General features: G+C 35.2%; 1 protein-coding gene across 1 annotated transcript; it reads left to right on the plus strand.

The window, feature by feature from the left end:
- The first annotated feature begins 96 nt into the window (after nt 1–96).
- Nucleotides 97–23,771, plus strand: LOC135157320 (tyrosine-protein kinase Src42A-like). Its single transcript, XM_064112490.1, has 4 exons — nt 97–254; nt 6,240–6,418; nt 16,023–16,179; nt 16,759–23,771. The coding sequence occupies exons 1-4, from the start codon at nt 98–100 to the stop codon at nt 16,968–16,970; spliced, it is 705 nt and encodes a 234-aa protein (XP_063968560.1). The 5' UTR covers nt 97; the 3' UTR covers nt 16,971–23,771.
- The last annotated feature ends 798 nt before the right edge of the window (nt 23,772–24,569 follow it).

Genomic DNA, 24,569 nt, shown 5'->3' on the forward strand with positions numbered 1-24,569 from the left:
CACCAGAATACTCTCCATGTATTTACTTGGTTTTTAAATTAGAATTGTTTTATTTTACAATTTAATTTTCCCTTTTTATTGATATTTTGCAGATACAATGAACACAGATGATTTCTTGAAAGAAGCCCAGATAATGAAGAAACTCAGACATCCTAAACTAATCCAGCTTTATGCAGTGTGTACGAGAGATCAACCTATCTATATCGTCACTGAACTCATGATCAACGGATCTCTCTTAGAGTACCTTCAGAGTCGTAAGTAGTATTTTAAGTGTATATAGAGTAAACCAAGGTATTTAGAATACCACAAGGTGTTTAGAATACCACCAAACAGTGTTCTCAGAGCACTAAACCATCAGGTGTTCAAAATACACCATGGAGTTTAATTAATCCCAAAGAAGGCATACGCTGTAAAAATTTGGTGTTAAGAACAACACCATTCAGTGTTCTGAGAGCACCACATCATCAGGTTTTAATAATACACTGGGAGTTTAATTCATTCCAAAGAAGGCATATGCTGTAAAACTTTGGTGTTAAGAACTACACAAGTCAGAGTCCTGAGAGCACCACATCAGGTGTTACAAATACACCATCGAGTTTGGTCATAAAGTCAGAGAGTGTTGAAATAACATGCTGAATGTGTTATAACACTGATCGTGTTACACCATGGATTTAACACTGGTGTAAAGTGCTTGGTGTGGTCCTCTGTTAACACTGGTTGTGTAGTTTAACACCTCTGTTTAAGCCATATGTAGTGCGTCATCATCAAGACTCTCTGGTCCGTGTTCTGAACTCTGGCTTGGTTTCAACTCTGGTTTTGTGGTTTAACTATGGATAGCCAATTGTGACAAAAAAATCCTTACTATAGAGGTTCAGTTTATTAGTGCCATCACAATTAGCGCTAAATTAATTCACAACTTTCTTGGAATTATAACTAAAATATATTAATTCACCACTAAAACATGGAGAACAGGGGTGTGAGAGTTCAGATTATTAGCTGATTTCAGATTTTTGTTTTGTTTTGATTTTCAGCTTAATTTAAGCTTATTTTTTGCTTTCCTCTGTGCAAAATGTATGGGACCTCTTTCTACTTCAGACTTTTTCAACACTCATCGGCTTGTTTCAGATCTTTTTATCTGTGTCCACTCACACCCCTGGGAGAAAGAACACAACAAGGAAGTGTACAATATATGTAAACAAAATTTTAACATTTTTGGCTTTTCATAATTTCAGCACAGAGTTTGACCATTATGGCCAAAGTTAACCTTGACTTCTGAATATGGGCCTCTGTCTATGGCTTCATGTCCCCCTCTCTGTTTATGGCTTCATGTCCCCCCTCTCTGTTTATATCCCACCCTCTCTCCGTCTCTCCTGTTCCTTGTCCCATCTCTTTCCCCATTCTCTCCATCTCTGATAATCAACCCCTGTCTCTTGGTAAATAATTTCTCCTTGCAGTGTTAGCAGTCATTTATCCCACAGGATGGTATGTAAGGACACGGCTAATGTATGCATACCATCTCTAGGTATTAACAACCAGCGCTTCATTCACACTTCAACTAAATGTCAGACCTGCCAACTGTCCAGATTTTATCTCGTTCCTCCAGATTTTCAACTTTTTAAACAATCTGGACGTCCAGATTTCTGAAACTTCATTTTAGAAAAAAAATATGAGAAAAAATTATATAAAGGTACAAGCCCACTTATATTGCATTACAGTATATTTCAAACTTCAATAGATTTATATTAAGTATGAAAATTGTGTTTCCATGGCGCTCTGAATATACTCTCCGATTGAAGAAGTGGTTACCTTGACAATGATCCACACTGGGTCCTTGCAGCACTCATAGAAGATAATGCAGACTATTTCTGAATTCATGAACATGAATTTTATTGCTAAGTTTACATTTTTCTGATCCTCATTCAATCCTGAAAATTGAGGGTGAATTCTACAATCATATAAGAATAGTAAATGCCCTTTTAAAATAATTCAATAGATGGATGTTTTTTAATTATTATTAAACAGGACATTATAACAAGCTGATGGGGGGGGGGGTGTGAAGGCATCCCAAGAGGGGTAGAGGGAAGGATAAATTGCCAATTCGTTGACTGCCAACTCATCCACATGGTCTACCCCCATTTAGCCGTCCAATATTTTGTCTAACAACCATTTGGTTCAATAATCATTTGGTCCAATCATCACTTTGTCTAATCACCAATTCGTCTATGACCATTTTGTCTCATAACCAGTTGGTCTAATGTCCATTATCTTTGCATTCATTTTGCCCAATGAACATTTAGTCCAATTAGACCAAATGGTATATGGACTAAATGGCTATTGGACCAACTGGTTATTAGACGTTATGGTGAGTGGACCCAATGGCAATTGGACCATGTGGATAATGGACGAACTGATGGTAGACCAATTGATAGTAGACGAGTTGGTAATTTGACAAATTGGGATTTGACCAACTGAAAATAAATCGAGGGAAGGAGGGAGATGAAAAGGAGTAGAATGAAATGATAAAATCCTCTTTGATTAGCAGGAGAAGATGAAGCCAAGACAAGGCATCAATGATTAATGAGATGGTCATCGGTATTGATCCGGGGAGGACTGGAGAGAGATGGAGAGAGGGGGAGAGATAGAGGAAGAAAGGGAGAGGGAAAAAATGACAAACCGACCAAAAGAGAGATTATACTACATACAGGGGAGAGAGAGAGAGGGGGGGGGGGGGAGGAAGGAGGAAAAGAGATGGGGATGAAGAGAGGAGAGAAAAAAAAATGAATGGAATGAGGGAGATGGATTAGGGGACGATCCAGTGATTTGACAATGGAAGAATGGTTGGAGATTATCATTTAAGATATCTACACTGTGTCTTAAAAAATGCTGATATAATTGAACATGTATGCATTCTTTTACTTATTTATTGTACATTTACGTCCCATTTTCAAATATTATTAAGCCTCAACAACAATAGAATGTATTAAAGCACAGACCACTTTGATCAGTTGATCAAATCTTGTTGTTCTGAGCTTATATTCTTGAGCGAATTGTGAACTAACACAGTTTATGGAAGTGATTATAAATTATAAAAGAATTTGTGTTTACTGGCACTGCTAGGATATGGTCACTAATGGATGCAAGAGAGAGTTGGGGAAGTACATGTATATAGATGTATACATATTTATACCTATTTATATTTTACATGCAAATGCAAAGACAGAGTGAAAAAGACTTTCTAACTTCATACAAGTGGAATGCCTCTGGCCGTCTCACCTGCATCACGCGATTCAATATAGCAGCAGTGCTGATTTTGAAAACTACTATAACTCGCACAAGATGTTCAGTGATACTTGGTTACTCTTATTTCCACGTTTTATGAACTAGACCCATACACTTATAGAGATATGATGGTAATTCAACAAATACCCCCAACGTGGCCAAAGTTCATTGACCTTACATGACCTTTGACCTTGATCATGTGACCTGAAACTCGCACAGGATGTTCAGTGATACTTGATTACTCTTATGTCCAAGTTTCAAGAGAAAGATCCATCAACTTTCCAAGTTATGATGGTAATTCAACAGATACCCCCATTATGGCCAAAGTTCATTGACCTTTGACCTTGGTCATGTGACCTAAAATGCGCAAAGGATGTTCAGTGATACTTCATTACTCTTATGTCCAAGTTTTATGAACTAGACCAACACACTTTCAAAGTTATGGCGGTAATTCAACAAATACCCCAATTTGACCAAAGTTCATTGACCCTAAATGACCTTTGACCTTGATCATGTGACCTGAAACTTGCACAGGATGTTCAGTAATACTTGATTACTATTATGTCCAAGTTTCATGAATCAGATCCATAAACTTTTAAAGTTATGATGGTAAATCTACAGATACCCCCAATTCGGCCAAAGTTCATTGACCCTAAATGACCATTGACCTTGGTCATGTGACGTGAAACTCATGCAGGATGTTCAGTGATACTTGATTAACCTTATGTATAAGTTTCATGAACTAGGTCCATATATTTTCTAAGTTATGATGACATTTCAAAAACTTAACCTTAGGTTAAGATTTTGATGTTGATTCCCCCAACATGGTCTAAGTTCATTGACCCTAAATGACCATTGACCATGGTCATGTGACATGAAACTCAGGCAGGATGTTCAGTAATACTTGATTAACCTTATGGCCAAGTTTCATGAACTAGGTCCATATACTTTCTAAGTTATGCTGTCATTTCAAAAACTTAACCTCAGGTTAAGATTTGGTGTTGACGCCGCCGCCGCCGCCGCCGTCGGAAAAGCGGCGCCTATAGTCTCACTCTGCTATGCAGGTGAGACAAAAAATAGAGGCGAAATTGAGTCACTGGCACTGCATAGAGTCTGTGTTAGAGAACTGACCAAAAGATGTTTGACTTTTAGTAAATCAGTGTACATGAGGGAGTTTATATTGAACAATGATTAATGATAAAAAGGAATAGTTATCTAGACTTACACTGGTGAAACCAATGAATTAGATGATGCATTGGCCAACCTAACATCTAACATGTATGAATAATGAGCTAGTCATCACAGAGATGTACATAATTCAATGAATCCTGAATTCCAAGGAAGGGGGGGGGGGGTGTTGGTGGGGTTGATACGTTGTAAGTGATTTAAGATTTAAATTAAAAATCATGGTAATCTTAATAATGATAATGATTGTAATGATGGCAGTATTGGTGATGATGATGATAGCAATATCTTATTGTGTTGCTGGTTACATGTATAGTGTTTATAATCAAAAGTTAGTATAAAATAAAGCTGATGTGAAAAGAAAGAAAAACAAGATGTTATTCTTATGACAATGGTATGTCTATTACTTGGAATTTATTACTTGGGTTCCTATAGATGTACATGTACAAAGTGACAGTCAACCTGAAGTCAAAGTCAATAGGAATTATTATTAAATTCTTGGAATTAGGAGCCTTATACAATCAATGAACAATATTCTTGGTAGCCAGACAGATGGAAATAAACCACAAGTGTCTTCCGTTAATCTCATAAATCTGGTGGATTCATTCAATTGGAAAGGGTATTAACATTGACATGCCATAAATTGGCTTTCATGATTCAAATAGATGGATAAATGCTTGTTGAAATCATTGCCTGTAAAATATCAGTTTTCATGTAGGCTTTTATTTTCATATTTTCTTTACTATTGAATGATTATGCCTATATATTTTTATGACAGATTTTACACTCCTAGTTTATATTACTAATTATAGGCCTAACTTCAATTAGGTTTGCAGCCCATGTTCTATGAATATGCAGTAACCAAAATACCTTTATTTTGCCAGCCACTCCCCTATTCACATCAATGTATCTACATATCTATGGGAACATTTTCCTTTCTTGGTATTGGCCTATAAAGTATGGATGGCTGGCCCAATTCTATTCTGTAGCAGTGGGAATGGACCCCTTCTTTTCACTTACAATAAGGCTGTATGAATTATCAATATCCTGTCTGAGGTTCAAGTGCAGTGTTGACATATCCAGTATGGGGTTATCCTGTAGCAAGAAACAAGTCAAAGGAAACAATTCACCAAGTAGATCTAAGCCAGTGATTCGTAAAGTAGATTTAAGGCATTGATAAAAACTCAAAGAGATTTGGGACCTTAAAGACAGTCCTTGTTTCATCATATCAGCGGTATTGATGGTTGAAATAAACAGGTTTCAGAATAATCAGGACCATCAAAATGATTTTTTTTAATGATTCCCTCTGCTCTCAGTGGAATCGCAAAAATCCATTTAATTAGCCTTTATTTTGATGAACTATGATAAGATGTAACATTTGACACTCATCAGGAAAGATCTCAAGTTGTCAAGAAAAGCATTGGTTATATAAAGTAAACATATTTGAATATATTTTAAATGGCATACATGTAGTTGTTGCTTTGTCAGGCAATCTTCAAACAAGTTCCATGGTAAACATCCTCTGTACTAAAAATTCATATAACATATTAATATGCTTTAATATGAATTTGTTCTTTCTGAAATATGTGCTTTCTTGGTTCATGCAATAGATCTTCACTTCATTATCATGTCGTGTTCATCTGATAATTTAGAACCCTTTCCTGAGTTTCCTCTCACTCTTTCAAATCAGCTTGAACCCATGCAACCAATTCTTGAAGGTGCAGTGGAATTAACTTACAAGAATTTTTTGTGACACATTTTTTCTTCCCCTACAGCCAAAGGCCACTCTCTTCAGCTGAGGATATTGATTGATATGGCAGCCCAGGTAGCCGCTGGTATGGCTTATCTAGAGTCACAGAACTACATCCACAGAGACTTGGCAGCCAGGAATGTCCTGGTGGGAGAGAACAACATCTGCAAGGTGGCTGACTTTGGCTTAGCCAGGGTGATCAAGGTGAGTACTGTCCAGCGAAGACACTGAGATTTACCTAGTAAACCTTTGATAACTAATGCAGTATGATGGAACCTGCAGGAGGAGGTAACTTCAAGAAATGGCAGACTTTGGCTTAGCCAGGATGTAGGTAAGTACTGTCCAGTGGAGACATTAAAGATGCAAGCAGACTATCAGAACAAATTGTTTACTAATACTCTTTGATAACTCATATATATTAAAGAAGCTTTTCATGGTGGCAAAGTGCTGGGAAAAGTGGGAATGCGCTCGTTGAAGAGAAGAATGTCCAAAACGTAACTGACTTTGACTTGAGAGGACCAACCAAGATTGTACTATCCATTTAGGATTCCAGTGATGTATGAGTATGTCTGAGGGATACACATAACTTGTTGCAGCAAAGAAAAAAAAACTATTGTTAGTTATGGTTATGGTAAGAGATAATGGCTGGGGGTAAAGTAGCGGTTTATTAGAAATTGGTTAATATTGTTTTTAATTTAGTTGAAATCAACTAAATGCATGGTTTGTAATGAAGGTGCTGTAAGAGAAGTCTGTGAGACATCCCACTCAGCATATTTCACAGCAGCCTTTTTGAATTCCCCATCGGTGTAGTCTATATACTGAAATGGAAGGATTAGCCAGGAATGAAAGCAGAGCAGGGCCCTGTCGTACAAAGAGTCACGATTGATCCGATCAATCACAACCATGGAAAGCCAGCAAATTCAACATATGAAAAGCATGTTTGTTAAAAAAAAATTCTAGATATGAACGTATATCTATAAAGTCATTGATTTCTTGACAATTTGGTGTGTTTTCCTTTGCTTACAAAGGGAATTTTGTGAATTTCCTGTAGAAAAATTAATGACACTGATGGATTTCCACAGAGTTACGATTGATTGGATCTTTGTAAGACAGGCCCAGGATTCCTGCAGGAAAATGGCTCAGACCTTGGATAAGGCATCTCAGTGACTTTTACTTTATCATCAGAAGAAAATAAAGACATTGACATACTATATAATGAGAAACTGAAGCCAGAATGTCCAACTGTGCTCTTACTCCGTACTTTTATTAAGGCAAATATACACAAGACTTTCAGGAATTCTGCTAAAGCATTTTTTTATTACTCTCAAGATCACAGAATCACAATATACATCAATCAAGCTCCCCCATTAACCAAAACTATACTAAAAATATCATTGAACAACAGTTCCTGTTTAATCCTTCAAACCAATGATATCTTGCCCTCTAATTGGTCCTTATACAATATCTGATAAATGTTAGGCATGTTCGATTGACATTATTTCATTGTTCAAATGGTTGGGGGGAATGATGCATCAAGTATTTGTGTGCCTCTTGACTTGGCTGACCTAATTTTCTCTCTAACCTCTAATAGTCATTTTGAACATGTGTTGGTGAACTGAACTGAAATGTATTCCTAAACTTGGAAATGGACTACTTTGTACAAGAGTGTTACAGATGAGGGCATTCTTGGCATTTGTATTATGACTAGCAACAGGCCAAAAAAGAAAATAATTCTTTTTTTTTTTTTTTTTTTTTGGGGGGGGCTACTTCTCTCAACTGACAGCCTAAATCGGATGCAGTGAATGAGGATTTTCTGCGACTTTTTTAATTTCTAGGGTTCTTTTGAACATTTAGGGGGCAAAATTACCCCAATCCCCCGTGCATTTTTTCCCCTCTCAGACTATCACTTTTTACAATTTATCTCACTTTGTGGTGAACATGTGCTTAAGGCTCAAAGAAATCAGTTGTCTTTGTCTCTTCAGCATGTAACAATTCATGTACAAGGTCTTCTTTAGGGAACATTTCTTGTAGTTTATCTTTATTCTGACTAGTAGCAATTTCACATGAAAAATGTTTAGAAAGAGAAAAATAAACCTGAAAGTTTGATATAATTTTCATGCTAATGTAGTATGTGGTGCTTTTCCTTGATGAACTTTAAAATGTCAGCCATTACACACTCTAAATAATTAACTGACAACATGGTGATAAGAACACAATCACTGCTTAAAAATTGCAACTTGGCAAATTTCGTGGAAATGTTGCTTTTATCATACATTTTTGAAGTACCCATTTAATTGTTCAATGTATGAAAATGAATATGAAACACAGTTGTTGCTATTTTGAGGATAAAAACAGATCTTTGCATATGGGTTAAGAATGTACAAGAGTTCTACAATTAGATAATACTGTAGTATATTCTTGGCATTGTGATAAATGAATAATGTTGTACTCAAAATTTCATACCATACATGTTCATGTACACACAGTTACTTATGAATACATGCAATTTTTAAGTCTTTGCTGACTAATTGTGTCGGATGGGTTATAAAAAAAGTGATTGTTATCCAAGTTTGAGGAGATTTGGGTGAGCTAACAGGAAATGAAAATGAGAAGTGTCCTTTTCTATTAGAGTATTTCAAGTAATCAGAAATCAGGATTAAGTTATTTATGATGATATTATAATCATTTTTCAAGATAACATTGCAATAAAGCCTACTTTTTCTCAATATTTTTCTTCATTTTGCACATGCACATCATGTGCAGCACATGTAGTTGAATGCTATTTGTATCTCTCTGCCTTATCTTTTTTTTGTGCAATAATAATCTGGAAAAGATTTTATATGTCATCAAAAATAATCACAAAGTAAATCCATATTAATACTGAGGAGGAGGAGTAGTAGTAGTAGTAGTAGGAGTACATACATGTAGTACACCGCGCAATACGTTTGAGGGATCTTCCTCAAGATATTGATTTACTATGCGACTATGAATCAAAGCTGATAATAGAGACCCATAAAACATGAAAGCAATAATTCATGACTTATCTTGTAACATCATACAGTAAAACAAGAGCATGAGGAATATGACATTCAAGATCTAAAGAGATTTCATAGCTCTATGTAAAGATTTCTCTTTGTCTATTTCACACATGCCAAGCAAAAAACTATTGATAGGCATCAGAGAAAAAGTGCACAAACTCCCTGGCCTGCTTCCAAGCGCATCAGGAACTAAACTTGGGAAGATGAGGGACGGAAATAGAAGATATGATAATTCATTGTGACGTTCGAACAAAGGCGTTCAAGTGACGGGATAGGAAGAATAATTTGGGCTTAGAAAGAGGAAGAATAAAAGCATTATGTTAGGGTTTGTCATTGGTTACATCACATTATTGATATCGATGAGGGTGGTGTATTAATAGATGACAGAACAGCCACATGGTCGGGGCAACGATCATGTGATAGTCACTGCTACCCTAGCTTCCAGGTGAAAGTTCAACTTCTTGCATGGATGTATAAGAAAATTATTTTGCTTGGATCCACTTTAGGAAAGTTGGAGGGATGAGGTTGAAATTATCATCATACAATTGTGCCATTTTGAAAAGTATGAATTCATACATCCCTCAGAGAGGATGTAAACTGCAAATAGATGTCAGGTCCTCTGGTTGCCATCTTGAAGCCTATTGTACACAACTAGTCTGCATGCTAAGACCCTGATTGATACTTTGATCAATAATTGGGTCTTCACACGAGACTAGTACCTATGAAACTTGCTGTTTCAATTTTCTGAGCAAGAGGGACCTTCTGTAAAGAAGTAATAAGTAGTCTGTGCATTCAGACATTTTCAGTGAAGTGCAGACTATTACACATGAGTCAAACATACATGTACAACTAAATTATTATCTCCTAAAGTGTATTTATGATTTGTGCTGCATATTTGATCATCTTTATGTGTCTAACAATCAATTTGAACCAGTGTACTCTAACAACATGTTGTCTTGTTGCTCATGTAGTGTTTTGTACTTTTCTATTGAGGTATATATGTTTGCTAACAAACTTTTTTTTTCAAAATGTATTGTTACATGTATTTTCATATTTGGTGTATTAATATCATTTTGCCTGCCTTTGCAAAGATAAATTGGCTCAAAGATTAAATGTACAGTATGTACGGTACAAGACTGGGCTGTGGAACCTATCGGGAGCTGGAGGGGGCAGTTTTCCTACTAATCCCCATGCATACACACATACATTCTGCTTGGTTAAAATTGAAAGAATTGAAGATTTTAACACACACAAATGCGGAAAAAAGAAAACTCATTATTTAAGTACATGTAAGTAGAACTTTAAAAGGAAAAAGATAAAAACTGTCAGAAGACTGCCATAAATTTGTCCCCTTTCATGTGAAAAAACATCACAAAGTTCTGTAGTTCAACTTTCTCCTAAAAACCAGCTTTATTTTGGGAGGAGGGCCCCGCGATAACCCTATAAAAATAAAGAAGAATAATTTCTACTTCTTTACACACATTTCATGAGCCCTACCTTTCTTCCTCTTTTGTTTTTCTTTTTCAGAATCAGGTAGGTTTTTAATAGTTGCACATCATTGGAATATTCCTTGTGTGGTCAAATAAAACCATGTCATGTGACTCTAATTGTCAACCTGCATTGGTTGGGGGTAATGTATTGATTTGGTAGGTCCCACTTCAGTCTAGATTATGTAGAGGATCAAGCAGCTATTGCATGTTCGTGCATTTTGCCTTTATAATTTCTAACAAATAACTTCCTTCAAGTAATTCACTTTCTAAAACTAATTGGGAATTGTCTTGATGGGATGCTTATAGAGATTGTGCAGTGATTGTAGGTGGTTCAAGTTGGCCGAATATGCGAATTGATATTGGTAATGATTGTCGCATGATGATAATGATGGTTATTTGAGTAGTGGTGATAATGAGGAGGAGGAGGAGAATGACATGATGATGATGATGACTGATGACACGATGATGGTGATGATGATTGGATGATGATGATGATGGGATGATGATGATGGTGATGGTGATGACACGATTATGGTGATGATGATTGATTGATTGATTGATTGATTGATGATGATGATGATGATGACACGATGATGGTGGTGATGGTGATGATGATGGGATGATCATGGTGATGATGATGATGATGAAATGATGGTGATGATGATGGGATGATGATAATGAGGATGATGATGATGATGGTGATGATGATGGTGATGATGATGATGATGATGATGATGGTGATGATGATGACTGATGACACGATGATGGTGATGATGATGGGATGATGATGATGATGATGATGGTGATGATGATGACTGATGACACGATGATGGTGATGATGATGATGATGATGGTGATGATGATGACTGATGACACGACGATGGTGATGATGATGGGATGATCATGGTGATGATGATACGATGATGGTGATGATGATGGGATGATGATGGGGATGAGGATGATGATGACTGATGACACAATGATGATTATGATGATGATGATGGTGATGATGATGGGATGATGATGATGGTGATGATGATGGGATAATGATGATGATGGTGATGACGGTAATGATGATGATGTTGATGATAATGATGGTATGATAATGAGGGTGATTATGATGATGATGATTATGATGATGATCATGATGGTGAAAGTGATGAGGATGATAATTGTGGTGTTAGTGTGGTGATGACAATAGTGATGGTGATTCCGTTGATCATGACATTAATGATGAGTATAGCATTATAAATTGAGCTTATCTAGGCCCTCTTATGATCACATGGAGATGATGAAAGGGGAAAGAGGGATAGGGAGGAGATTTCCTATTTTTCTATTGGTCTCTGAATGTGATCGTGTACATTCTGCAAGAGTGACGCTTTGTATGACGCATATCTCGTTGGAGGAAACCAATCAATCGATCAAGAGGGAGAGAAAGGGGGAGTCTGAGTGTGGGGAGACAAGGGGTAAGGATGTGGGTTTGGAAGTTGTAAAAGTTTTGTGCATCTGTTACTATAAGAATGCTTATTAAAATTTTAAACAATGCTGTTAAGAGCCTGGGTTACACCAAGACCGAATCAGCTACGAATCCATCCAAATACACGTATTCGGGAGTATTCTGTTCTTACCCCCCGAATGCGAGAAAATTCAGGAGGGATTTGGAAAATTTGTGGAGGGATTCAGCTCGTTTGAAATGTTCAAAACCAGCCGAACACCCTCCAAAATACTCCCGAATGTGGCCACGACAAATTTCATTCGGGATGTATTTGGATGGAATTGGGTTTGATTCTGGGAGGCATTCAGGGTATTCTGGGCAGTCCATTCTTGTTGATTCTGCTCTGATTCGGGACCTATTCCGGACCTATTCGTTTCTGATTCAGGAGTTCCCCAAATCAGAGACGAATAGGTTCGGAATCCACCGAATCTATCCAAATCAGGCCATATTCAGGCAGAATCTGTCTGAATTAATTCAGGAGAAATCAGTTTTGGTGTAACCCTGGTTTGAGCAGTCTAACAAAATTGTTTAATCTACGTTAGTCAATGTTTGTTTAAACAATATTTGTTAGAGTGATGGGCTTAAGCAGCGTTGCTTACAATTTTTGACAGCGTTTTATACAGTGTCCAGATGATATCTTTTATTTATGCTTAAAAGGAGAAACATATATTTTTTGGATTAATTTTCATTTATTTCCTTCTTTTTCTATGTGCCTTGAATTTAATAAGCATGTTTTGGAAACTTATCACATTTAGACTTTATAAAGTAAACCTACTTCCTTAATGGAACATATGCATGCTAGCCTGCAGTATATCATTCACTGCATATTATTAACATATTACTAATAATGTATTCTTATAAAAATTATGACTCCGAATTCATATTGTCAGCGTCCATGGCTCAAAACCTCAGGGCTTTTTAATTGATTGCCATCAGGCAGGCAATATCAGAACGTTGCCTAGATTATCCATTTTGATAGCAATTTTAGATATTTCTCGCAGCCAAGGTGAAATATAATTGGTATGACCATGATAAGTTATCAGTGATTAATAACTATCATTTACTTGGTACATATGTAATATGCAATTACCCCCATCTAGAGCGTGAATTTAATTGAAAAGTGTTTTAGAAAACATGGCAATTTTATACAATTCACAAGCAAAATGTAACTTGATTTTTAACTAATTGAAACATGTCTTAACAATATTTTGCATTCAACTTCAAATTTAGACATTAAAAGTCTGCATGGTTGACACATTTATGAAGTGGCCAGTGTCTGTAGTTTTATTTTCAAACATTATAAATTCACTGCAAATTTATATAAATTCAGTTTAATTTGCTGGAAAAAGGTTTATTAGGCGCATAAAGGTTAAAGCTAAAATATAACTCAAATATTACCAATATTTGTGGTAATTATGCTGCATGTTGCCTTGTAGAGTGCTTTAATACTTCTGATAACATAAGTGATAAGTAAAGCTAATATGCTTTATATTATAACTATGATTGTGATTAAGCATACAATCTACTACTGTATCCATGGAAACGGCCAATAGCCAAACGACCTTGATCAATCAGATAATAGTTTCTCATATGTAGTTTTGTCTATTAATCTCTAACCTTGGTACAACCTAGAAAGCCTAAAGATATCAGCGTAATGGCACCTGTTATTAAAATATTTCCATTGTGAAATTGTTGTCTGACCTCATATTCGAACAGAATCCTGCATTCTATTCAGATCATTTTTTGGCCCAAAAAGGGGATTTTCCTTTTCTGGAGCAAGTTGTGCAAGGCCTACATTCCACATATTTGTAGTTTATATGAATGAATGTACAGTGTCTATTAGAGCAACTGCAGTATTTACTTTTTGTTCTATGTTTGCTTACAAAGATGGTTTAAAGTTGGAGCCTTTTGAAAATGTAGTGATTACATGTAGATCCTTTGGGATAAAGTTCACAGTAGATTATACCTTGTGTTTATTTTCAAATTTCAAGGCTAATTTTTTGGTTTTGTGGAAGTGAGGGCAACAAAATATTTCAATGCATTTGCATTTTACCATAAAAACTGCAACTTGGTTCTACTTCTATTTCTATTCTATTGAAATGTAAACTTTCGCAATTCGGCTTTTGCCGCAAAAGAAAGGATTTTTAATGAACCATTTTGAATTGAATTGAATTGAATTAATTAAAAAAGCTGAATGCATTAGGCCAGTCTGCTCTTCTTAAAAAAAAAAACTTTTATCAGAAAAAAACATTGCTCTATTTTTTAAATGTCTCTCATGGCCAGAAGATACTGAATATAAATGTCAAGATGAAATGGGTTTCTATTATTACATAATGAAAAGAATTAATCTTTATCAAAGCATCTGATGACAATAGAGAGGATCGTGGAAAGGGGGATATGACACGTTTACCTTTGTTCTAGAAGTCATTTGTGGAGGAAACTTTTTTTTTTTTTTTTTTTGGGGGGGGGGTAATGTTAGGTTTATAGAGCTGTCTTTTATAGATGAAGTTATACCTATCGAGGTCATCTCTATAATTCCCATATAATTCCCATATAAACTCTAAACTAGAAGGATACAAGTTATTAATTGACCTCCATTTATCCAGACACTTTTGGATGGATTTAACAAAAGTGGAAGCATTCTTTTAATTATAAAAATGACCCACTTCTCTCATATTTCATTACAAATAATCTTGATTTTTCTGGAGAGTTTTGGGAATCAGAAATGTAGGGATAATTAAAATAACAAAAACACTCTGCCTTATGGTGACTTGAGGACATGCTTGATAGAACAAATAGTTAACCCATCATTTGCCACATAAAGATTTATTAGGTTGTCATCTACATTCAAATGTTAAAGTGATGCATTTGTATTTGATTTACCCAAATTTACATTATTTGACATTGTACTAAAGTTGTGTTTTATATGTTCGTAATTACATCACTCATTTTTATCACGATTCCACTTGGAATTCTTCATTTTGTACATTGTTTGATAAGGTTTAGATGTACACCGGTGTAGGCTCAGTTGGTAGAGCATCCGTCTCACAACCGTGAGGTCGGGGGTTCAAACCCCGGCCACGTCAGACCAAAAGACGTTAAAAGATGGGAGTTGCTGCTACCCTGTTTGGCGTTCAACGATTAAAGGGATAGAGCCTCGAACGATCTGGCGCTGCACATCGGCTGCCAGGCCGGGCCAATGATCAATTGGGCAAAGCAAATTTTCAGATTATTTCATTTCATGTCTATTTTGAACAATAAAATATGGATTTTCATTTTCTTTTTCATTTTCACATATAATCTTTGATGTATATTATGAATACATGGTCTTATTTTAAGTTCAATGCATTTTGTTCATGAATACCGAATTGAGAGCATATATCACAATCCACATCCATACATGAACCTTGTTGCATTTTGTTGAGTATTATAGTATTTCACATTCTAGGATTTATAGTTGAGTCACTATTTTACATTATATTCCTTATAAGCTGAATGTTTCATGGTGTTTTTCACAATTTAGGGGCTATTAAACAACCTTGCAGATTTTTTTTCAATGAACTAAGAAGCAATGAGATCATGAAAATATGCTGATATTAAAATTCTTGTCTTAAAGATGACTCATGTAACATATTCATGAAATATATTGCATTCTGCTTACGTTTTTTCATTATTTCATATTGATTGATTAAACAATAGCTCAAAGTGTTGATATTTTGAATACCATTATTTGTTATGAAGTCCACTATTCATTATATCGTTAATTTGATTTTTTTTTGTCTCAGGATGAGATCTACGAGTCTCATGTCGGTGCCAAGTTCCCCATCAAATGGACGGCTCCGGAGGCTGCTAACTATCATAGTTTCACCATCAAATCAGATGTCTGGTCGTTTGGTATCTTACTCACTGAGATCATCACTTATGGAAGGATACCATATCCTGGTAAGGCCAAATAAGAATATACAATGTAAAGGCAATACATTACAATTTGTACATTTTTAGAGGACTATCTCTTACAATGAGTAAACATGTATCACAACTCCAGAGATTTAAAGTGTGGGTATTCTGTAATAAGAAGTTAGCACCAGAATATGTTCACTGCACCCTCAAATAATATTTAGTATCTCGAAATCTTTGGTTGATGTCAGACACATTTATCATGCCTAGAAAAAGTAAAAATCTGCTTTCACCGACTGAAAACAGATAATGGTGGCCACATCAAAGGCTCGGAACTGCATCTATTTGTACTATTGCTTCATACATTATAATTTGTGCTGTTATGCTTGTCTTTTGCTATGGATTGATGGTATGATTAGTATTGTAAAATGGGAGGAGCAATGCAATGAAGGTGTAAACAAAATTTGTTTTAAAGTTATAGAAAGTTTTTACTCCCTAGTGTGTTTTCTTCAGTTACATATGTATGTAATCAAAAAGGTTTCCTGTTCGAATACTCTTTTCTCCTGAACATGTTTTTTTTATGGATGCCAAATTGACGAACCACCTCATCTTTTTTCTATCCAGGAATGACGAACAAGGAGGTCCTAGACTGTGTGGACAGGGGATACCGGATGCCCAACCCTCCCGGGTGTCCTCCAGACCTGTATGAGATCATGCTAGAATGCTGGAAGTCTAAGGCCATGGAGAGACCGACCTTTGAGACGCTGCAATGGAAGCTAGAGGAGTTCTTCGTCATGGAAGGAGAGCAGTATCGGGAGGCTTCGTCCATCCGTTGAAAGCCGTTGCTTCTAGGGGCGCAACGCAAAAGATGGCTAAGGCCACACTGCCCAATGACCTAGTAGCTCTTATATAGCCCCTTGATCCTTCTCATTGGTGAATGGTTTATTGAAGCACAGCAGCCCAGAGGGAAGGAAAAGGAATGTTTTCATTCATAGGGGTGGTTGTAAAGCTTAGCAATTGTGATATCCTTAAAAGAATTAATATTTATATGGCTGTCACAAGATTCCAAGAATTTTAATCAAATTTCTGCTCTCTCAACTTGCCCTTTCTCTGTAGTAATAGGGCTGACTTAACTACAGTGTAGTGTTAATGGTAAGGGTCAGAATGGTGTATTTGAGGAGTGTTGTCATGAGAATGGTTATAATTGGTTAGTATTTTGCTTAATTTGAACAAATTTGTATTATCCCAAACGATCTAACTCATGCAGACACACCTGCACATGATATATTGAGTGAAAATTGTAACAAATATACCTTAGAACCAATCTATCAAAGCTAACAATGTAACTGTGATCATGATTTGCAACTGTGTACATTGAATGAATTTTCACTCTCAAAATGTAGAAATTACCGTGGGTTTAGGCAACTTGTCTTCATAAGTCTGTACTGCGTCTTTTAGGAAGAATCCTGGGCCCGTCTTAAAAAGATTTGCGATTGAGCCGATCAATCACAACTATGGACGGCCAGCAACATCAACATCTATTATGCATGTTTGTTCAAAATATTTTCTAACTATGATGTATATTCATGCATTCATTCTTTTCTTGAAAATTTAGTGAAAATTCTCCTTTTTTACAAAGGACATTGTGCAAATTTCCTGCAGAAAAAATTATGACACTGATGGATTTCCAGAGTTACGATTGATTGGATCAATCGTAACTCTTTGTAAGGAGGGGCCCTGCTATAAGGATGCCATGTGTCTTTTCATTATGGCTGTCCAGCCCTCTCTATTTAATTTATCTATGAAAAAATGTGAGGATTTGTAATGAATAGCTGCTTGCAGGAAAGACTCATCCCAAGCTTTTGACAAGGTACCTTAATAGTAACCTTTTAGTGCCATTTAAACTCTCAATACTGTTTGAAATGGTTCTACAGTGTGAGTAAAAACAAACAAACATTGAAACCCAACATAAGGACAAAAATATGTTATGAACACACAATAATTATGTTTGGTTTGAAAAGAGTATCATTCTTCCAAATAATTTGATACCATAATTATGAGGTATGTGTTAACGCTTGGATAATCAGGAGGTATTTGTTTTGCTGTGATGTAAAGTTCAATCTGTGCCAAAGTAAGGCATGGCTGCAATAAATAAATCCAGAAGCCAATGATATAATCCTGCATAAGTTAGTACACATGTTTGCAAATCCCTTTTCAATGAAATCAACTTGAGAGGTGATACTAGAAAGTGCTTATTAAACAATTTTAATGTTAATTATTAAAAAGGCATTTTGCAATGGATATGCAACACGATTATGACATCATTGGCATCTGGATTTACACATTTCAGTGAATGCCTTACTTTGGCACAAATCAACATTTACAACATGGCAAAGAATACCTACTTATTAGCCAAGTGTGAAGAAATACCACATAAATATAGTATCAAATTATTTGGGAGAAGATACTCTTTCCGGCCATATATAATGATTATGCATTCATGACATATTTTTCCCTTAAATTAAGGATTTGTGTGAGGTGTTAAGTTTTTTTTACTCACACGGAAGTTATGAAAATTGCATTGGTTTTTAATGGAAAGCTATGTGCAGAAATCTCTACTGGTCTCTAGTTTTGAAATTTATACATTTAACACGTGAAATGTATGTTACTGTTATATTCAGGAAATACTGTTTACAAGAATTGTCTCTTTTGCCTCATTTCAAGTTTGGTGTTGTGGCTGGTGGGAGGAGTGTCAAACACTAACACCAGGTTTCAACACTAAACTTATACTCAGCTAAGGTGTTATAGTTATCCTACTGGTGTTTACAAGTTCTTCTCAGCTTTTCGTCCTTGTGGGTCAGCAGAATCTAGACTGTGTTCTGGTTTTATTCATCATTAATCTCGATGAGCATGCAATATTTTACTCAGTCTTTTTAAGATGTACAAATTTTTTATTTATTATGACACCATACTATCTGTGCAGGAATGTTGAGTGGAATATATAAACCCAAGTTTATTATGTCAATCATGTATTGAGAAACAGAGGTAAATATTATGTCATAGAGTCACCTTACAGGCTGGTATAGCAACATATTGGCAATTTTTTTTATTTCAACTAGCTGACAAATAGCTTTTGGATTTCTGTTGGCTTTGTGCAGAAATCACCCAATTCCAGCTGGTAATTGGTTAAGCTGGAACTCATATGCTGATGTACATATCCTTACAGGGGTGTATGTTTCTTTTAATACAGACTATTATGGTGCATTATTTTGCCCAATGAAAATAATGTTCTCTGCACAATATAGTACATGTAATGTTCAAGCTCTTAATCCATCTACATCTACCCTCATGAACAAAATAGTTACTGAGGAACGTGAGGGAATTTTATTTATTTTCTTATATTAATAAGAATTTTAAGTAAGAAAAAGTAATTTTATGTGAATGCCTAAAATTGAGGGTATGGGTTTTAAAAGGTGCACTAATGTGAGTTTTGAGGAATATAATTTGTAAATTATAAACAGTACTGTTTTTTTAGTACATGTAAGTAATTTCTGATATGGAAGATATTTATCTTTCAGATAAAAAAGAATAATTTAGGTGTAAGGAAATTGTTTTTAAGATTTTTTTTTTTCAAAGTGAAATCTTATAAATGCAAGACTAGATACACTAATTTTTGCTGTGAAAATTGCATTATTATGGCAAATATGAAGTAAATTGTATTTTGGAAATGACATTTTTTTCCTGTATTGGTTGGTAGATAACAAATTCATTGTCATCATGTATCAGGTAACATGGAAATCATATTCTCTTGGAATAATGTATTCTATATGTTTTTAGGTACATGTGTATGTTTCCCTTACTTTTTGTTATTTACAACCATGTGGAACTTGAGGCTTGTACAGTATGAAGGGAATACTTTTTCAAAGGTACATTAGATTGCCTTATTTTCTTTTCAACTTTTTACTGCCATTAACGATGGTATATTTTGTTGGCCGCGCGATCGCGCCGAAAATTGGCGTGCAGGTTGTCTGGGACATAATCTACAAAATTGTATAGTAATTTGTTTGGTGCACCCCTACCTAGCATAACATTTTTGCGTACTGCATCGATGCAGAACCCCCCTTTATAGGCAATGTACTTTTGCATGCTGCTAAAGGCGTTTTTTGCATGCATGCGATGCGCGAAAGTTTTGTGTTAGGCATAAGGGCTTTCTTGCACCGACACAATGATTTGAGGATGAAAGCTTATCACTTATGTTATTCATAATTATGTAAATGAATTAAAAGGTACAAAGAAATCTGAACATGGTTGTGACTTGATACCTGCCTAGGTTCAGTGGTAGTCATCTGATACTTATTAGGCCCAGGGTTCAAATATTTGCACTGTTACGCTTTGATAATGCATTAAACACTTGTTTGGTCTCTGACAGACGATTAAATGCTAAGATTTTGATTATTTATGTCTATATCTCATAATAATCTTGATATTCTCATTCATTTTTCATGCTTTATTCTGATTTAAATCATGGAAGCAGAGCAATTGAAATGGAAATATGATATCAATGTACACTTAAATGTATGGCATATTTAAGGACATTTCTCAAGAAATGTAACGGTAAAACAAATAGGGAAAAGGAAGAAAAATTATTATGTAATTAATAGAAAATCACTGTTAACCCTAGCCTGTAATCTATGTGGAGGCTGCAACGACTGATGCTGTTACACAAAATGACAAAAGTAACGTCAGCAATACGTCTGAAGATGCAGAAAATACGAAAGACTACGCACAATGGATGTGAATGTCCGGTGGAAATTTTTACGTAACAAAAAAACTGCACCGAATCCTGGTCGATGAAAAGAAAATAACGCAAGACTGGAGTGTTTTGATCAAGCAGCCACTATGTGTAGTCTTCCGCATCAGACATATTTGTTATGTTTGGCGTAATGGTAAAGATGATAAGCTGCCGTCTCCGCCTAAATTATAGGTTTTGTTAACCCTGACATACACAACTGGTTCAGTGACATTTGCTACCCTCTTCATTCCACACACTAATTCAATGACAAACTTCAACCCTGGGTTTAGCACTATACATAAAACCCTATTGCAACCCTAACCCTTCATCAGGGGTGTGAGAGTTCAGCTTATTAGCTGATTTCAGATTGTTTTTATTTTCAGCTTAATTTAAGCTTTTTATTTGTGACCACTCACACCCATGGGCGGAAATCCCAGGGGACACGTCCCTCTACCCAAAATAGTAGGGGGGTGCACAATATCAAATGTTCCTCCTACTCTTTTGCGGCTTTTATGAAGGAAGGAAATAAATCATTCAATATCGAAATAAAACATGTATTAAGGGGTGATAACCCTTTTTTTTTGTGCTTGTCAAATTTTCCAGCCCCTGGTCCCCCTACCTTTGGGGAGAGATTTCCGCCCTTGCTAACGTGAACCCCTGCTACATGTAGTGTGTATGTTATCTTTTTACATGTACATGTATGTTTTAATTATGACCTATTTTTAAATTACTTTGTTGTTATAATGTACCTTACTACTCTGAAGAATTGAGTCATGTACTGTATGTACTCTAGATTATTAAATTCAATTTGAATTTGATTTAACTCAATTTCATTTTGTTGTAAGACGGAGGTCCTATTACTGTGACAATTTGTTCATTAGGCAGAATTCTGGCTAATAAAGGCCAATCAAAACTGTAGGTTCAAAAATATTTATAAGTCTTTATTCAATCAGTGTACTTTCTCGACTCATCGAAGCAAGTAGGTCATGACATTTTACAAGGGTTGTGTGTAATTCTGCTGTTCACTGTAAATAAATAATTTATTGTGAATTTATTATGAGTTAGACATAGACGTTAATTTAAATGTTAATTTTATTTAAATATTTAAGTGCCATTGATATTTTAAACTCAGTCAGCATGTTATACATAAAATCTTGGTTTCTGTTGAACAAAAGAACAATCTTTGTTTTCTTAGCCTGAAAAATGCATTAGATTTGCAATAATGGTGGTGTAATTATTAACTAACTACTTGTATTCAAGCTTTATTTGTATTGTATTATTTATGATTACTGTATATTAAAAGGGAAATGACTTTTTTAACAGCCACAATCACTTTCAGAGGCACATGAAGTGTTTTTTTTACACTGAATTTAGCTTTCACTTTCTGTTCAATACGTATTATACACAGCACTTTCATAAAATACTTGTAGATTATGTAACATATGTACATACTTCGTTTCAGAAGTGAAATATGGGAAAAATGGGTATCTTTGTTTGTGTAGGCTCTGTGAAGACCAAGCTACTTTAGTTTAATTTATTTTTTGTTTTTTTGAAAGCCAGGGTTTTTAGAAAATAAAAACTCTATGTATTCAATGTAAAAATACATGTTGCATGTTTTCTTGTGCTCATGTTTCTCAGCTGTTTATTGTATTTTTATAAAATTGTGTAACTGTATTCTCATTAAGAACAATGTACAGAACACAATATTGTGTGTATTATTCCAAGACAAATCTACAGTTGAAGCCCATGTATTCCCCTAGCCGCCCCCCCCCCTCCCTTCCCCAAAACACTCATGATATTATTTGAATAGGTCCTTCTTTTATCATTTAGTACTGCTCTAAGATTATTTTAATGTGCATGATGTAATTTCTATTGGTAAAGCGCATTCTTTATTAGACAAATTGCATATAAATATCAATTTATAAACTATTCAAGAAAACAATGGGCTGGAAAATAAAAGTATTTACCAAAATATACATGTACGACCCTGCTTTATGGTGTATGCTTATGACAATTTTGTAGAATAATTTTTTTTGTTTTGCTTTATCAAAGCGTCTACTTTATTATGACTACAGAGCGCACATATCTACATTAGTACTCCAGGGACCCTTATCACAAAGATAAGCTATTGATTGTATAGTTGATTTATATGATTGATTGCATATTACAAACAATGTAATCAATCATAAAAATCAACCCCCACGATCAATTGCAAACTTTTGAGTAAATTTGTTACTTTTCATGTAAATTATGCAATTGCACCAGCAATCAAACAGAACAGATGAATGAATGTCATAAGAATATTTCTTGTAACTGTTCATGTATGTGATTTGTTTATTGAAATTCATGTACAAGATTTTCTTTACATTTAATTCTATTTCAAAACATATCGTATACATCTCTCAGCTGAAAAAAGGGACATGTATAGCAATTTGGATGGTATTTGGTAACATATGTATTTGAATGTTCTTAAAGTGATAGTTTTTAAAGCTGGACACAAGTGGGCTCTTTCATCATGTGATTAAAAATTGCATTCAGTTTATGAACTGGTTATGATACAGGTTTTACTAATCACAAGATGGTAAAGTCGTGTAACCCAGATAACCTGGAAATGACAGGTATTGAGCAAGTACTCAATATATACATGTAGATTGATATAAAGACATTGTTATTGTATAATCATATTGGTATTTTCTTACTGTAACGACGAAAGCCAAATTGTGTATGTGGAGTGCTGAAGCTTTGTTTGTTTTCTTCTTAAAAAATACTGTCTTTGATGCCAACTATTATCTGTCTTGTAAAATGTGATGTTACACAAGAATAAATGTATTATTATGATCAAGAAGTGTGTGTGTGCATTTTGTATGTATAGGCAAGAATGTGAAGCCACTGCACACCTTACACTTGGTCTGTGGTCCGATTTTGGAATATAACGCAGTAAAATTTGATGTGAATATTGAGACATGGAACATCTTACTCTAAAGACTTCTGAATCATTGCACAAATACGTTTGTTCATATCTGGGACTATGCTGCCATCCTTATGTAGAATAAAAGTGAATCAAATATCTAGTAATGACGTCAGCAATTATGATTGGCTACGATTTGAACGAAGTTAGGCCTGTACTCCAAAATAAAGGTTTGCAATCTTCTTAAGTTAACCTCTAATAAGAAGATGCTTTTCATTCACATTTTCAGAAATAAAGCAAAATGCATTTTGTTCCAAAATAGGATCGTGGACCAGTCATAAGGTAGTGGGTGGCCTTTAAAGGCATCAGACGAGATTAAAGAGAAAGAGGGGGGGGGGGTGGTACTGTAGTTGAAGTTGGAATATGAATGGCAACAATGATGAGCAGATCTCTAAACTATTTTCACTTAGCAGTTTTTAAAGAACCTGAATTTTGACTGATACATACTCTTCGTTTGATACATGGGAAATGCAACATGCCGTTATCGTTGCATTTAAAAAATTTGTATAAGTGGTACGCCTGCTGTAGATTAACTAATGTTATGAAAAATAATTTGTTTTGCCCATAAATCAAGAAAAAAGATCCTGGCTTTAATACATATGATGTTCCATTCTGTTATAGTCAAAGGCAAATCCAGAATGCACTCTTCTTATTGGATGAGAAGTAGTGCTTAAT

This window comes from Lytechinus pictus, chromosome 17 (assembly GCF_037042905.1).
Source record: "Lytechinus pictus isolate F3 Inbred chromosome 17, Lp3.0, whole genome shotgun sequence".
NCBI lineage: Eukaryota > Metazoa > Echinodermata > Echinoidea > Temnopleuroida > Toxopneustidae > Lytechinus > Lytechinus pictus.

Bases quoted from the DNA above. Each gene is read 5' to 3' on its own strand.
- LOC135157320 (XM_064112490.1), top strand. From the start codon at position 98: ATGAACACAGATGATTTCTTGAAAGAAGCCCAGATAATGAAGAAACTC. The intron at 6,419-16,022 runs GTGAGTACTGTC...TTTTTGTCTCAG, and splicing joins GCTTAGCCAGGGTGATCAAG to GATGAGATCTACGAGTCTCA. The intron at 16,180-16,758 runs GTAAGGCCAAAT...TTTTCTATCCAG, and splicing joins TGGAAGGATACCATATCCTG to GAATGACGAACAAGGAGGTC.